Source organism: Haliotis rufescens, unplaced genomic scaffold (assembly GCF_023055435.1).
Source record: "Haliotis rufescens isolate VD_foot unplaced genomic scaffold, xgHalRufe1.0.p SCAF_6, whole genome shotgun sequence".
In the NCBI taxonomy this organism is placed as follows: domain Eukaryota; kingdom Metazoa; phylum Mollusca; class Gastropoda; order Lepetellida; family Haliotidae; genus Haliotis; species Haliotis rufescens.
Genome location: NW_025964334.1, coordinates 36,676,289 through 36,693,109, shown reverse-complemented (window position 1 = coordinate 36,693,109; position 16,821 = coordinate 36,676,289). Strand labels below are relative to the sequence as shown.

The 16,821-nt window shown below is 39.7% G+C and overlaps 1 protein-coding gene across 1 annotated transcript in view; it reads right to left on the bottom strand.

Moving 5' to 3' along the window:
* The window catches only part of LOC124112238 (protocadherin-16-like), a 73,498-nt gene that overhangs the window by 37,682 nt on the left and 18,995 nt on the right, over positions 1-16,821 (bottom strand). The window contains exons 10-16 of the mRNA XM_048386505.1: positions 15,940-15,972; positions 15,019-15,459; positions 13,800-14,220; positions 3,013-3,206; positions 2,290-2,529; positions 1,479-1,919; positions 712-1,132 (exon numbers count right to left, since the gene is read on the bottom strand). Coding sequence (XP_048242462.1) covers positions 712-1,132; positions 1,479-1,919; positions 2,290-2,529; positions 3,013-3,206; positions 13,800-14,220; positions 15,019-15,459; positions 15,940-15,972 — 2,191 coding nt within the window. The remainder of the gene's footprint in view (positions 1-711; positions 1,133-1,478; positions 1,920-2,289; positions 2,530-3,012; positions 3,207-13,799; positions 14,221-15,018; positions 15,460-15,939; positions 15,973-16,821) is intronic.

The window sequence follows — 16,821 nt, the reverse complement described above, 5'->3', positions numbered from 1 at the left end:
GTGTGTAAATGGAAAGACTAACTGGTCTTCTAAAATTAACATTTTATCAAGGTTTGGTTTCGGGATATATCTGGCAACAAGAAGATGTATATATGTGTCTGGTTTTATATCTGAGTTCGTATATAGACTGAAATCATCCTACGAGCAAGATTGGCATACATTTCTAGTTCTAAATTGGTAACCTATGCTTCTTTCACATTGTCCGTTGGTCTCGAATTCTTTGTTAAAGACATTTCAATTTAATAATTCCGTGCTGCAGCTTCGAATTGATACTGGTAGATATGATAAAGAAGTAAAGTCAGATAGAATATGCCTTCTATCCAAACAAAGTACATAGAGGATGAGTGACAGTTTGTATTTGTGTTATGTTTATGACAATATCAGGAGTTTGTATATACCCACCCACCCAAAGAATACTTATATCCAACATTACATCCAACAACTTACTGATGTAAAAAAATCCAGAAACTGTTAAAAATCTTGTAAAGTTTGTTTATAAATCAACCCAAATAAGACAATCATTTGTATGAACAATGCATATCAATGTTCCAATGTATGATGTTACTCTCTCAAGCAATGATGCAACTGTAGAATGGGCCATTGGCCTCTAGCACTTTATTAATATAGATTGACTAGCTGAATTGAATTTGTATACATATTCATGTGCAGAGTTCCACAATTGTGATACAGAGAGACAACTATAGCAAATACCTGATTGTAACAACATGGTATGTATCTGTTTCGTAGTCTAAGGGGGCTTTGATCCTGACCTCATGTCCCACACACTCAAACAGGTCATCCCGTCCGCCGGCTACAGACAGAGTTACTGCATCGCCATCATAGTCATCAGTGATGAGGGTGATCACCCCTGTCCCAGCAACACTAGCTTCACTCACACTAGCTGTGTAGTCAGTCTGGTCAAAGGTCGGGGCGTTGTCGTTGACGTTTGTCAACGTAACAACAATGTTACCATCCACGGTCCGGACTGTTGCTCCGTTGTCTGATGCCCTGACTACAATAGTGTAGCTACTTTCTCCGTTTGTCCCCACGTCAACATCCAACACTCCTGCCACCATCAATTCTCCTGTTGTGGGGGCTATGGAGAATGTGTCTGGTGATGAAGCTCCTGATGCTGTTAGAGGGTAATGAAATAGTTGAACACACTGAATATATATATATCATATACATTGCATGCACTAACAGATAGACAGATATGCAGACAGACAGAGAGACAGAGAGAATGGCAGACAGACAGATTGATGATCAGTAAAGGAATTCATGTCAACAATGTTGGAGTCAGAAAAAATGCCATCATATACAAATAATTAATATCCATATATAGATATGACCAACTTTAAGAAAGAGGCCGATTTTGATTTAATAGAACTTTGTAATGTGTTTTTTTCAAGTGTTTTATGTAAAATTTCACGTAGTTTAAGGGTACGTGCATTTTGCTATGTTGATAGTATATTCCTTACCAGCAGTGACAGACGCAATGCTGTAGGTGACGTCACCGTCGTCGCCGAGATCAGCATCAGTTGCAGTGAAGGCTGTCAAGGCAGTCCCTGGAGCATCACCTTCACTGACTGTAGCTCCTGCAAAGTTACCGCCGCCATCAGGAACTGGATTACTCCAAACAGGGTCGAACTCATTCTCAGGCTTCACTGTCACTCGCACAATGGCCGTTCCTGTGTTTGCTACTCCATTATCCGGCTTGTCCACTGCTGTGATGATCAGGGTGTACATGTAGCCTGATGAACCGAGAGCCTCATAGTCAGCAGGGGTGGAGTCCGTGAGGAGCTGAAGTCCGGACATCTTGAAGATACCTGCTCCACCATCTCCACTTGCAACCGTGATGTCATACAGGGCATTATTGCCAGTGTCTCCATCAGAGCATATTACATCCAGCAACGACACATCTAGAATAAAACAGCAAATATAAAACGCCAACGACAGAAAATAACCTGTATGGTTATCAACCGAAACAGATTCCATTGGGAGTAAAAGGCAAAATTGTAACGAAAATGATATAAATGGATCACTGAAATCAGTGAAATGGGTCAATAAAAAGCACTTGCATTGGAAAATAATTGTAGCTTAAAACCAACATTTTAGGCTTATGTTACATGTTTCACACACCCACATGTGTGGCATGCTTGTGTATTCCAGCATGCTTTAACCACAAGACTACTCCTATGTCCCTCTTATATGGTAATAGCAGTTACATTGTCAATACGATCAATTCTGTTCGGCTAGTTCGACATCTTGACTGTATGAAAGGCTGCATACCTGCTGCTGAATTCTCAGTAATTTCAGCAGTGAACTCTGAAGGATTAAAGACCGGTGGCAAATCATTGATGTCCTCAACTGTGAGTGAGAAAGCCTGAGTGGCCTGTTGACCACCCTGGTCAGTGACGGTCAAAGTGAGGTCCAGTTGTGTCTTGCCACTGCTTCCTTCTCGGTTGACATTCTGGGCTACTGACAACGCCCCAGTGGCAGAATCAATACTAAGGTAACCGCTGTCAGCTCCTGTTATGAAAAGAGTCAAAGATACATTGCATCCAGAAATGATCTTGTGATTGAAATTTTAGATGTAGATTATTATTAAGTTACAGGTGTAATATCGAATGGAAGGTCTAAATACAAAAATGCATTTAATTAACAAATACTGAGTCATGATCGCCACCTCACGTTGCATGTAACGTGTAAAACATTCAGCTACATGTATATCAATGAAAGTCTGTGTACCAGAGAGAGCATATCTCATGACCGAGGGTCACCAAAGGTTCCAATTAACATGTATCGGTTTGATACGTTTGTTGTGTGTGTCCCTCAACAGTATTTAAATACTGCACGGATACAATGACCAGAATAGCTGGCATGTATTGTAGTGCAATAAATGAAAGCGACTAAGACATTTCCATAATCATAAGAAATCTCTACTTAAAGCAGAATCAACTGTACAATTCCGATTATATCATGATCATGTGCTCTATGAATCGTTCTCCATACCAGAGAGAACATATGTCAGATTGTCTCGAGCATCAGGGTCAGTGACAAGATATCCCCCATACACTCCGGTTCCTGGTGCCTGTTCTTCTGCCATGGTGGCAGTTGTTACCATGGTGATGACAGGATCTTCATCACTGACGTCCTGTACGTTCACTTGGACAGAGACATCGGTCTCAAAGACACCGTCACTGGCTCTGAAAACAGATTTTTATACCGAGCACATTGAGACAAAATCTTTTAAACAACCAAACTAAAAGCATACTTCAAACAAAAGGGGTAAAAGCGATAGGGGTTTTAATATCAACAACCAGCAGCCTTTTCTGGCTTAGTTATCACCATGAAAATCCAGAAGTCCTTTGAAGAATCGCAGATCATACCTAAGCTGAAAATGATAATGATAGCTCACAAGGGCCCTGAGCTGATGATGAGCCTAACCAGCCTGACTGTGCCACGATCACCCAAACCCTCTTTGCTGCATTTTTTATTTTAATCTGCAAATACTAATAATACTAATACAGGGTTACTTTGTCGTTGACTCTTACCCGAATACTCCAGGTGAGTAGTATAGGTAATGGTGATTCTACCTGCAACTCCATCTGAGCTTTATACCCCAATACCTATACTACAGGGGTATTATTTATGCAAAAACGATGATGCGATTCAATGATTGTCATGACTCGTATTAAAAGAAACATCAATATTAATTAATAATGGATTTACTATAGCCCGTGAGGATATTGGAAAGGTATAGGGGCAATAAAAAAATTAGACACTGCGGCTAAGGTATCTAAAGATGTAACCAAGGATTAGTTAAAGAAACAAGCAATGTGACAAATGATAAGGTAAGTCGCAAAACATATAAATACGCTTTAACCGTAGTGGATATGGCTAGTCACTACAAGGAGGCTGAGCCATTAACCTCGAAGTAGCTAATGCACTGAGCTGCATATATAAACATGGACCATTAAAATGGCCTAAGTTATTTCAAGACGATCCTGGTCGCGAGTTTATGGAATCAGTAACTAAACTTTTAACAAAGCACGATGTCACAATAAGGCGTGGCGAAAGAGGCCCACCGTAGCCAAGCTATTGTTGAAAGATTTAACCAGACATTAGCTGAACGTTTGTTTGGATATCAGTATCGGATTGAAATAAAACGATTAAGATCAACCGAATGGGTGACACGATTATCAGCAGTTGTATCAGTGCTATATAATGAAGTAACATGATTAATTGGGAAGAAACCATCCGATGCGATTAAAATTAAATCTGTGACTTCTGAATCTTCAGCACCGAGGAGAGGCAAAGAACAAAAACTTCCAGGTAGAGTAATCGTAAGATATTTATACCAGCCTGGTGAACTCGAAGGAGGCCAACGCCTTGCAACCGATTCGATTTGGTCACTTAAGATATATAACATTAGTTGGTTGGTTATGAAAGAAGGAGAGCCTATTCTTTATTATCTTAAAGATGAAACAGGCAGTGAATTTTTACGAGAAGAGTTGCTCATAGTTCCAAGAGATACAGTATTACCACCAGAACCATAAGCATAGGTAGTTACACCATCCTTATCAATCCATCTCTTTGTATCTAAGGGGGATAATGATGTCTTGTTCATTCTTAATCCATATATCCTGTGATTGACACTTCTTAAAGTGTTCATCTCGTGTTTGAATGTTCTACCATTGAATAATGCTTCTTTATACTGTTCGTGTTTGATATGCTTTTTTACCACATACTTCTTCACACCTTTAGCTTTTCTTATCTCCCCATTATCAGACTTCTTTATAGAATACATCTTAGGTCTTAATCCAACATACTCTGCTATAGAAGTTCCAGCACATTCATCCTTCATCTTATCTGATACCTTTTTATTTACTGCGCTGTGTAATGGATTATCTTTAGGGTAATCACTTGTATCGTACATATCTATTTTTTCTGCCATATCTTTATACACATCCTCGGTTTGAATTTCCATCAACAAAGAATCTGTGTTGGTCTATAACACATCACATCTATCGCCGTATTGATTCTTAAGTTCGTTGTAATAAAAGTCATACATCAAGTGTTTTGACAAGTCAAGAATACTCATGCCTACGTACACCGGTCTGTTGAATTTTATATTACTTTTCTGCATATGTAATGCGGCTAAGTCGTTATCAAATATCTTGCTTCTGTTAAAAGCCGGACTGGCTATAAGTTTCCTGAGTCTTTCTTCCTCATTAGATCTGACCAATTTAACATCAACATGCTTCCTTAGATTCTCCATAGTTTTACTAAATACTGAGTTATTCATGAGCTTAAATAACTTCTTTTCGAAATTGCTTGAAGCCACCTTTCTTAAATCTGTGTTCAGCCTAATATAGGGTTCCATCCAAGGTCTTTGATCAAACATAGGAACTCTGTATTTTCTTTAGTTTCATGGCTAGTGATAGATATAACTGGAGATTCCTATAGTGAACTATATATTTTGTCTTATTCATCAAATTTGGTACGAATTTTTCTCAGTTACCCCTGAAATACTGTTCGCTATATTCAGCACTATCGTCTGCATTATTTTTACTCAATGACATTTTAACCGTTAGCTGGTATTTTATACTATTTAAATCATCTAACTCCTCATTAATTTTGCCTGATACGATGGGTTTAACATCATTAACATCCATGTTGGAATTAATATCCATCTTCCAAACTCTTAGATATTTACCAACATTCGGTAAAGCAATCAATTCAGCTTTTCAAATTCGAGAATAACCTCTCAGCCCACTTTTTTTTGCTTGAGCTTTGAGTTCTCTAACAGTCTGGGGTTTGTTGTATTTCAAACCGAGTAAGGTAAACAATTCCCCTTTTCTCATTCGAGCACAACCACGTAGACCACGCTGTTTTGCCAAAGCCTTCAACTCTCTGACAAAAACCATTGTGATGTAATGGTATATGCAAAATGCGTCAAATGTCTAAATGGTTATTTTTCATATATCTAAACACGTATTCTCCCCAACCTATTCCTCTCGTTGATGTAATCCCTCTTCCTAGCGTAACTAATCTGGTTCCTGATGTTATCAGTGCCATGTTTCTTGCATAAGCAGTAACGACCTTTGACCCCTATCCCACATACAGAACATGTATAGTCTATATTTCCCTGTCTAACGTAGTAAGCATGAATTCCACAAAAATCTTTCACACATCGTCTGCCACAGATAATGGGCTTTCCAAAGAGTGTAAATCTACACAGATTCATGGTTGTTATACACCTATCATATCATTTGTCTAAATGCAAATCAGCCGAGTCTCTGCCACCTCATAGCTGATAAGACTCAGCACGACATAGCTCATGATTTATGTTGCCTAGTGTGTTGCCAGGGCATAGCTGATAAGACTCAGCGCTATTAATAGCTCATAGCTGATAAGACTCAGCGCTATTAATAGAATGTTGTCAGCTCATGGCTTATGCGTAATAGCATAGCTAAAAATAGCTACGATGGACAATCCCAACGCTGTAAATGCTATCTCTCTGTGTTTTTGTTCCTCTGACGGTGTACAAAACTGAATGATTGTTTGCCTTTTGTCAATTGGATCAAATGTCTTTCCATAAACAAGGAAATATTCATGCATTGCAGATTCAACATCCTTAAACGTTTGAATTGAATGGTTTTGTTTACGAAGTTTATCATTAATAAAATCTAATCTCTGGGTCCTTCTTCTGGACCATTGTGACTGGGCTGTTTCGAGTTGTTTTAATGCTTTATTATACCGTTTCCGCTCCTCTTCAATTTCTTAAGCATTTTATTCTCTCATAGTAGAAAATAAAAAATTACTCCCCAAAAAAGCTAGAGCATTAACAATAGCTCCACCGACCATCATCGCAATTGATGCCATTTTTATGTTTATAAATATTCAAATGTTTAATTACTTCATTATGTCTTCTGGGATAAGCCCTTGTTTGATTAGCATATCTTTAGTAGCCATAGCCAGGCCTAGATCTAGGACCATCAAACCAATATCATAACCATTAAAATTTAGCTTGGGTGATGTGGCTTTAGAAATCATTTTACCTATGTGCGCATAGCCAATGGCCAAGCCGCTGACCACAGCTGAATGACACGCTGCCTTTACCAACATTTTATCAATCTGCAACTGGAGTAGTCATGCTTTTATAACATTACATGAGGGCTTAACTCTAATTGAACCTCGACTGATTGTGTTTTCACTTCTCCATTCTTAAAAAACAACCATACAACTGCTATAACGCCTGTCGCACAGGGAGCCCAAGTTTTACTCGAGTTTGTACTATGTTCAGTATGGGCTTTTGCCTTCCTCGCTAGCGCTCCCCTTCTAACGGCTGCGACTTTTTGAGGAATCTCAGTCAATCTCACTTGCGGTGTTTCCACATTTACTTGTGGTGTTTCCTTATTCACTTTTGGCGTTTCTGCAATCACTTGTGGTATTTCTACCTCCATTTATATTATTAGGTGGGCACGTATGTTTAAATTGACAATGCGGTTTTTAAAGTGGTGGTCAGCGGCGCCAAGAACATTCCGTATCTATTCTAAAACTCACAGCCTACTGCACTTCAAGCATGTTCAATGAATGGGTCTTTCTCGAGAGATTCGCATAAATACAGGCGATTTTCTGGCGAACAGGAAGAAACGTACTAGCTACAGCTGTGTATATTTGTACCATAGCAGAACCTATTGTTTTAGTCATGTTAGCTCCCAGTCTAGACTCGTAATGCGCGCACAGTTTTTTTATTTCTTCATCGGTCATATTATCAATTTTTTCAGTGATATAATTTTCCCCCAAGTATTTGCAGCATTTTCCAAAGCTGCGAGTCTTTCTCTTTGTTGATCTGTAACTACAGGCTCTGGCTCATCTTGGAGCAGTTGTTCGATAAGTTCGTCACATTCCATCTTTTTAATGTAATACCCTAGCCGATATTTAAGTCCAACAAAATGAAATATGGCATATCTAATACAGCCCAAAATAATAAACTGTTGCAAAGGAATGAAGATTTCAAACCACATGATTACATAATCACTGCTAATGTTAAATTTACCGCTTTTTGCTATATTTTGCTAAGCAGATGCTATATTTTTGCTATATTTTGCCAAGCAGTTGCTATAATTTGCTAAGCAGTTGCTATATTTTTGCTATATTTTGCTATATTTTGCTATATTTTTACTATATTTTGCCATATTGTGCAAAGCAGTTGCTATAATTTGCTAAGCAGTTGCGTTAATTTGCTATATTTTGCTTAGTAGTTGCTAAGCAGTTGCATAAGCAACTTGTTGGTCAGTTTTTAATACGAGTTTACAGTGCTTTGTTTCCGCTAACAGTTTTCTGACTTTATCTCGCTTGAGCTTGGTAGACATAACATCATTCTCTTGTAGGCATTACTCAAAAGAATCTCGGTTAGGTAAAAGATTATTAATAGACTGCTTGCACGAATCTTCCATTCTGTATATTAAGTTGCGCGTCCATAATCACAAACAAATATATGTTTAATTTACCAGCCCTTTTGTTGATCTTCGTCATCTGTATTGTGACACCCTCACTGGCATTTTCTATTCTCCTCCCACTACCGTGTAGTTGGTCATCATCTGTGGTTCACATGTTGAGCCATAGCGCATACTTTGTGGTAAGGAATTCAGCCAGTGATACATCCCCAAGAGCCAGATCTTTTGCAACCGCGTTAACTTCTGGGCTTCGTCTTATAGAAGGGAGTTTTTTAATCTCATCCCACTGTTGATATGCTCGCATGCCTTGACTATTTAGTTGATAAGGCACACCTTCAACAGTCAATTCGACTTTTGTAATACCAGGGTTATAGTATTCCTCAGTATCTCTGGACAATGGTTCAAAAGGGGTCTCGAACAACATTAAAATACCCTTCAATGATCTAGCAGGGAGGTTTAGATTGATATTCCACATCGTATCACTTTTGTCCCTGGTAATCTTTCGGTGCAGGAGCATGCGATCATACAAATTGGCTACACTTCCGTTATACTGGTTACGAATTTGTCTGGCTAATTCAGGATCTGTTATCATATCATACTCCAGTGAGATATTGTCAATGGAATAGCGAGCATCATCGGCAGCTTTGATTACTCTACTGTAGTCATTAAAAGTGAGTTCCTATTCTAACCTATCTCCTAGGGATGCTTGACAAAATGGCATGTGACTATCGAGTAATTCAAAATCGAGCGGAATATGGAATCGGTTACCCAATGCATTCGCAACAGCCAGATCTTCTGTGATGACATTGGCATTCTCAGCACCCACACACAGTCTCATTGAATTCCGATTAGTGCTTGTGTCAATACCTTGGTACAGTAAGTTTTCCCATTCTTTCGCCATTCTCCAGAGATCCATGTAACAGAATTGTACATCGCTGTCGTCAATACTAAAAACCTCATTACCGCTAATATTAATTGTGATTTTCTTTTTGTTCTGAACAAGCTCTCTGTTATTGTGATCAGAAGTCAAACTAATTGTAAATGATAGTCGGGCAGTGTCCTACAACTAACACACCATGAGTGCCGAGATTAGGAAAGCAAACCAAAAGTGTTTGAATCTGATCAATGGTACTCGGGTTATTAGTTATAGTTACAGACTGGCGAATTGCTTTGACTCCTTTGGATTCCAAAGTCTACGTTGTGGATTTAACTTGCATCCGTATTGCGAAGACATTGTTTATATTGAAATTATGTTACCTTATGTTTAATATAAAAATGGATGATATTAATCTAGATAACCTAGCTGATACTAGTACAGTCGAGGAGGGTCCTGATGAAACCAGCTTTATGAATCTTAACGAGGAACTTTTGCAATCAACCGTTAATGATTATTACAATGTCTTAAAAGAGGAAACAAATATGTTCCTCCTACTGGTCGTGACTATTCCAAGTTTAAAATAGATAGTAAAGGAATATTGTGACTGCGTTGCTCTCTGGATATTGAACTTATGCATTCTCATACTAGGAAACCCCTAGCGTTGTCTACGATAGGCGGGCGTCGAAGTGGCATCACCATTATTCGTAATGAATTAGGTCTTGCAGACTATGACAACTCACAAGCAAAACTTTCTGCGAAGACTACTAAGGTTCTTCAGACTGTGCGTACTGAACTCAGTGCAACAGCTGCTGCCATAGATAAAGATAATTTGGAAGATGTACCACAATGCACTAAGCAGGTCATTGATGGACTCAAAGAAATCTTGGAAACTTACGATAATTCCACGTTACAGGTACCATCCTTGTACAATATTAGAGAATTACGAGGTATTGACAGGGCAATGCAAACAATGCAGGGGTCACTCATTAATAATATAGCCAAGCCAGATAAACTCGACAAGCATATAGCTTATGAGAAAACAAAACTTGAACAGGCAGACGATGAATTCAGCAGACCCCGTGTTACAGAAAGATTACATAACTTAGAAGACGAAAGATCAGCCCGCTTCGAAACAGTTTCCACAAATAAAGAGGCACTATTGATCAAGTCCTCAATGATGATACAACACTGGCCGAAAAAATTAAAACATTTTTCAGAGAACAGGGGATAACCATTACTAGTATTTTAACTGCATTGGTATTTATTATATCAACTTTGACTCTAGCGTTAACCGGGGGCGGCGGTGTCCGCGGTGTCCGCGGTGTCCGCAGTGTACGAGGTGGCACACCTTGTGATAAAAATTGTGTAAAAGAGTGGATAAAAGGCATTTACAGACATTAGGGGAAGCACTGGGAAAGCTCACTGGGAAAGCCACATCTGCACTTCCTGGTATAATTGGGAGTATTGTATCCTAGCTCTTGAATTTATAAGCCAAGACCGCTACTTGGCTTAGTCAAAACTTGTTGGCTGTTGTACGTCTCTGCTAAAGACTAGTTATCTAAATCATGAGTAAACCAGCTGCAACTCCACCTACTAAGTACTTTTTTCATCGATTTGTTGTTGATCTTGAGTGGAAATATGTGGTTTTACAACTTGTGGCTGTGAAACATGTGGTTTTCATGATGACTCTGGCTTGACTATTCCTGTTTCGCCTGTGTTTGTTTGCGTCATTAATTCAGTGTTAATATCTGAATTTTTACCTGGTTTTTGTTTATCGGTAGCAACCACAATTTTATTATTATAACCTATCACTTGGCCGATCTTAAGTTCCATATTACTCGGAGACATGTATAGTCCCTCCCCAAAAACGCAGTCTACTTTGGATTGAGCGTACTGTCATACATCTTGATAACGCTTTATAAAAGATGGTATGTCAACTGGTGAAGCAATAGTATCCTCTACATTTGAAACAAACTGTTTTAGTGCATTGAGCGCCATCCCAGAACCAAATTATTCCTGTGTATTGCCCATACATAAGTTCTTATTGATTCATTAACTCTTACAACTCCTGGGTTAGTAAATTATTTTCTGTTTTATCATAAAGAAATTCATCCCAAACATTTTTAGCATGTTGTGGTTGCTCAACCTTTTGGACGGTGAAAGTCACACCACCCTTAAAGTTCATACGATCGTCTCTCCACTCGTCACTCGAGAGAGCAAAGCTCGGAAGAAGCCGACCTCTTTTCAGTAATCTGATAGTACACATGAAATGATAAAACAGACTTATTTAGTTCAAAGCCGGCAGCATAAAGAGATACAGCACATCCTGTTGTTGCACACCATATGTTAAAGTTTAACTGGTTTTGCCAAAATTGAATTGGATTGTGGAACCAATCATGCAAAATTTTGGTGCTAGTTGCTGCGAACCTGTATTTTTCAAAGATATCAGGAAACTGAACAAAAAACTTAGCACCAGAGGCTTTTACTAAAATCGACTGGATCGTAATGTAAGTTGATTTCATATTTAAGTTATGATATAGTATCTTTGTATATTTAATATGTATGTTACACTCCCGGGAATAACAAATGATCGTCCATTCAACTGCTTTATGCAATTGATAACTCAGTTGGGCAACTTGAAGTTGCTCTCTGCGATGTAACGTATTACCCGCGGTGGACCAATATAAGTGCTTTGAGAGATAATAATAAGATATATATATATAAATAGAGAGTGGCACACTATATCTGATGGGTATCACAGCGTATGCTCACTCAATGATGATTTTTTTAAGCCTTCTGGAGCGTGTCTAACACAAAATGAGTCGAATAGGGTGTTGATGTTAAGCAGTGGAGAACAGTCTATAATTCTTCACAGGAACTAAGCAAATACACTTGGATTTATCAGAGGAGAAGTATTAAACAACATAACAGTGCATAGAATTAAATTACCCTATATAGTTCCCTATAAAGAGCTATGCATCCATCTTTATCAGATCAGTACAACGGATAATATTCAACTTGAAAGTCCTTCAAATCGAAAGTCCTTCAACTCTGCTAAGAGCTATTCCAGTCAAAGATGAAAAGTACAATAGTGGTAGAGCGGAATTTTTCTCAACATCACAATATACAAAGTTGAGGTGTTATTACAGATCTCAAAGTTTCTGTAATAGATGTAAAACATCAACCTGTACATATAGGATATTTTAGTGTGACACTCATAAAAAATGGTTGATTCTTCAGGCCCTGGAACACATAACCTTAGACAATGTAATACTATTGTGCTTTCTGATCTTGGAGACACAGAAGGACTTGATAAACATGGTACCGATGGCAAGTTATATGCTTTACACTTACAAGATAATGTATACAAGTGGAAAGAAGTTGTATTCACAGGACCAACACCTAATCTAGAAGATTTAAATGATGGTGACGTTAGTAGTTTCCATAAAAAAACTTCATACAATCTTCCTCGCAATGATGATAATGAATGGACTATGATCGAAGCAAAAATCGAGTGGCTACTGAATATCGCCATTGCCCCACCATATTTGACGATGGGTAAAGGACATTATCTAACTTAGATAATCAATAGTGGTAACGTACTCGGGGCTTATATCCACTCAAAACGAAAGTGTGTGTTAGTCGCTCCCCTGCCAGATGACCCAGGCTATGTGTTATTGAGTCAACCAAATACAATGAAATGAAGCAGGAGATTCGATCAAATTCTCGAAAGACCAGTGGCATCAGTGAAGACAAGAAAAAAAAAGTTCACATAACAGGGAAAACAACAAGCGCATCAATTATTCCGTGCCAAAACCAAAGAACTGGTTGGAAATTAAAAATAGATTGTTTATCCTGGATACATCGTTTGATCGCACCACATAAAAAAATCATTTAGACGAATGCCTACACAAGTCTATAATAATAGGAAATTACAAGCCAACAAAGGAAGAACTTGAAAGAGCTATCGAGGCATTTATGCTCCGGGACAAAATTATCAAATGGCGAGAATTACCACAAGGGATATATTATATCAGTGATGTCAAACCATCCAAATACGGTTATCAATTGTTTCTTTCCAATGGCAAAGAAGAGTATACAGTCTGGTCTCCTTGTAAAATGAATGAAGAACTTAGTATAAATGTTGAATATCACTTTGTTCAAAATAATGGTATTCGTATGAGTAAAAATAATAGAGAATATTTTCATTACAATTTAGTTTAGAATCGTGAAGATCGTTGGAATGGCTCCAGGTGCCATGACGATCATTTGTTCGCATCGCCGTTTTTGCATAAAAAATTACCACTGTAGTATAGGAATTGGTATATAAATCTGGCTCCATTGGAGTTGCGGTAGTCATCATTACCTATACTACTAGGTGTATTGAATAGTAAGCAGAAAAAAGTACAGAGAAAAATGTTTTCCAGTCTTACACAAATACATCCAAGCACACATACCTTATTATCAAAACATGAGTAGAATCGGTCTCGAAATCCAAAGTTGCCTTGACCCTGACATCATTCCCCACACACTCAAACAGATCATCTCGCCCACTTGCGACAGTCAGATTTACCACATCACCATCATAGTCATCGGTGGCGAGGGTGACCACAACTGCCCCAACACTGGAATCTTCACTCACATCCGTCGTGTAGTCAGTCTGGTCGTAAAACGGTGCGTTATCATTGACATTTGTGAGTGTGACTACAACAGTCCCATCCACATGGCGAGATGAGGTCCCTCTATCCGAGGCTCTCAGCCCGATGGTGTAACTGGCTTCCCCATTCGTCCCTGCGTCTACGTCCAACGCCCCTGCAACCGTCAGCTCCCCTGTTGTGGAGTCTATAGAGAACTTGTCTGTTGCTGTTGCTCCAGAAGCTGTAACACGACACAAAGATTGTCATGTGCTTACGGGTGGTCATGCTCACTGACTTGGTTGATGCATGTTATCGTATCCCAAAAGCGTGAATCGATGTTCAGAATCGATCATTTACAAATCGTCGTCAATTTTGCTGCGTGGGGCGTTAAAAACAAACGAAACAAAAAACATCATGTTTTACGTCATAGCAATGACTTTTGCTCGCCATCCTTCATTTAACCATACATCCTTAAATATGAGGAATATAAAAATACATACATGATGCTTATTTCTTTCACAAATTTCAGTAATATAATCTTTATTGTTGATTATCATGGATACGTTGTCATGTTTGAAAATAAAATAACTTTTGATTTGAGATTAGCACCGCGTCGAATATTGTTTTATCTCTGTTTAAAGAGCCAGGAAAGCCAGATTACACAGGTTCTGGTCGATTATCAGCTGCAGCCATAAGCAGGGGTATGGTGCAGGCAGATCAGGGATCAAAACTGGAGTGAATTTGTGACTCGAATGAAAGACTTGCATATTCTGTCAGGACACAACGACGTGCAATGGACGGGAGTAATGAGGCAACAATTCCAACTCAGTACAAGTTGTTTCCATCTGTGAAGATCCGGAGCTGACTTGGTTGATGCATGTTATCATTTCCCAATTGTGAGGATCGATGCTCATGATGTCAATCACTGGATTATCTGGTCCAGACTTCATTATTTACAGACGGCCGTCTTACAGCTGGAATATTTCTCAGTGCGCCGTTAAACAACAAACAAACAAACAAGTTGATACTCTTAACCCACCTCCAGTTACAGACGTGGTGCTGAATGTGATCTCCCCATCCACTTCAAGATCAGCATCAGTCGCCTGGAACGTTGTGATCACGTATCCCGGAGCTTCTCCCTCACTGACTGTAGCTCCTGCAAAGTTACTGCTGGCATCAGGAACTGGATTACTCCAAACAGGGCCGAACTCGTTCTCTGGTTTGACCGTCACCTTCACTATCGCTGTCCCTGTGTTGGCCTCCCCCTGGTCTGGTGTGTCCACTGCTGTGATGACCAGGGTGTACATGTAGCCTGATGCTGCTACAGCCTCGTAGTCAGCAGGGGTGGAGTCCGTAAGGAGCTGCAGTCCAGACATCTTGAAGATACCTGCTCCGCCATCTCCACCGGCAACCGTGACGTCAAACAAGGCGTTGTTACCCGTGTCTCCATCAGAGCAGGTCAGATCAGCCAGTGCAGTGTCTAGGAAAATGAAAAATGCTTTTTGAGAAACCTATCTTTTCATTTTCTTTCTTTATTTCACCTTACCGACAATGATTTAAAGGAATCCATTTCTTGAACCTTTGTAAAATTTAGTTTTGTATTAACTTCCATCACCTGCCCCATGGTTTGGGGAAAATATGTAGATACAAAACTCTTAACTATATTTTTATGCTACTGACTGGACATAGGAAAGAGAATGAGGAGGTCAGCCTAGTAGAGGGTACACAAATAGACACAATGTAACTTATCAGAACCTACTTGCAGCAGCGTTTTCTGTGACTTCAACTTCGTAAACAGATGGGTTGAACACAGGGAAGAGGTCATTGATGTCGTCGACGGAGATGGTTACTGTTTAAGATGCTTGATTCGAGGTTGTGTCAGTTACCGTTACTGTGAAGACAAGCTGTGTCAATCCGCTGTCGTAGTCCACGTTCTGGGCGACAGTCAGTTCTCCAGTACCTGAGTCAATGTTGAGGTAGGTGCTCCCGGATCCTGGATAACCATAATGTAGCAGCAGTGAACTGGACGCACTTTCTGCATAAACGCTGCACTATCAGTACTACCACATGGCTTCGTCTCACTATTACGTCGGGGAGGTAGCTCAGTCGTTACAGACGCGTTCGATCCCCACATTGGTTACAATGTAGGAAGCCTAATTTTCATGGTGTCACCCGCCCTGTTATTGCTGAAGGTTTTCGGGAGCGGGAGAAGGGGTGGGGAGTTTTCAGCCCTAACTGGGGCAGGTGTCAGTTTCAAAACACCTACATCGCTCAGTGGACACACGCCGAGGTTAATAATCGAGGCACAATCTGACATTGAACTCAAAGTGAACACATCCACAGCCTCCCATAGCCGTTAATGACGTTCAATGCACATTAACCTCTCCGTGGTCTAGTGGTAGAGCGTCCGCCCGGAGAGCGGAAGGTCCGGGGTTCGATGTCAAGCCGCGTCATATCAAAAGACGTTAAAAGATGGTAATTGTTGTCAGCCTGTCTGAGGGGCTAAAACAAGGACTCGGGGTCAGTGTGCTGTGTCTGAGTTGGGTATTCATGTTCAGCTGCAGTATGGTATGTCAGTTGGCTAGCACTATAAAATCGGCATTAGTCCGGACTTGTACAAACAGCCACACACACATACACACACGTACATGCACGTCGCTATTTAAGTGCAATACTCTTGGACGCAACGTTAAACCCCATTTCACCCAACCTCAATACATATTATATAAGACTTTTATATGTGTGACTTTACCACTCACAGGTGGTGGGGTAGTGTAGTGATTTAGCGTTTGCTCGTCGCGCCTTAAGTCCGGGTCCGGTTGCCTCCTCTTGGTGCCAAATT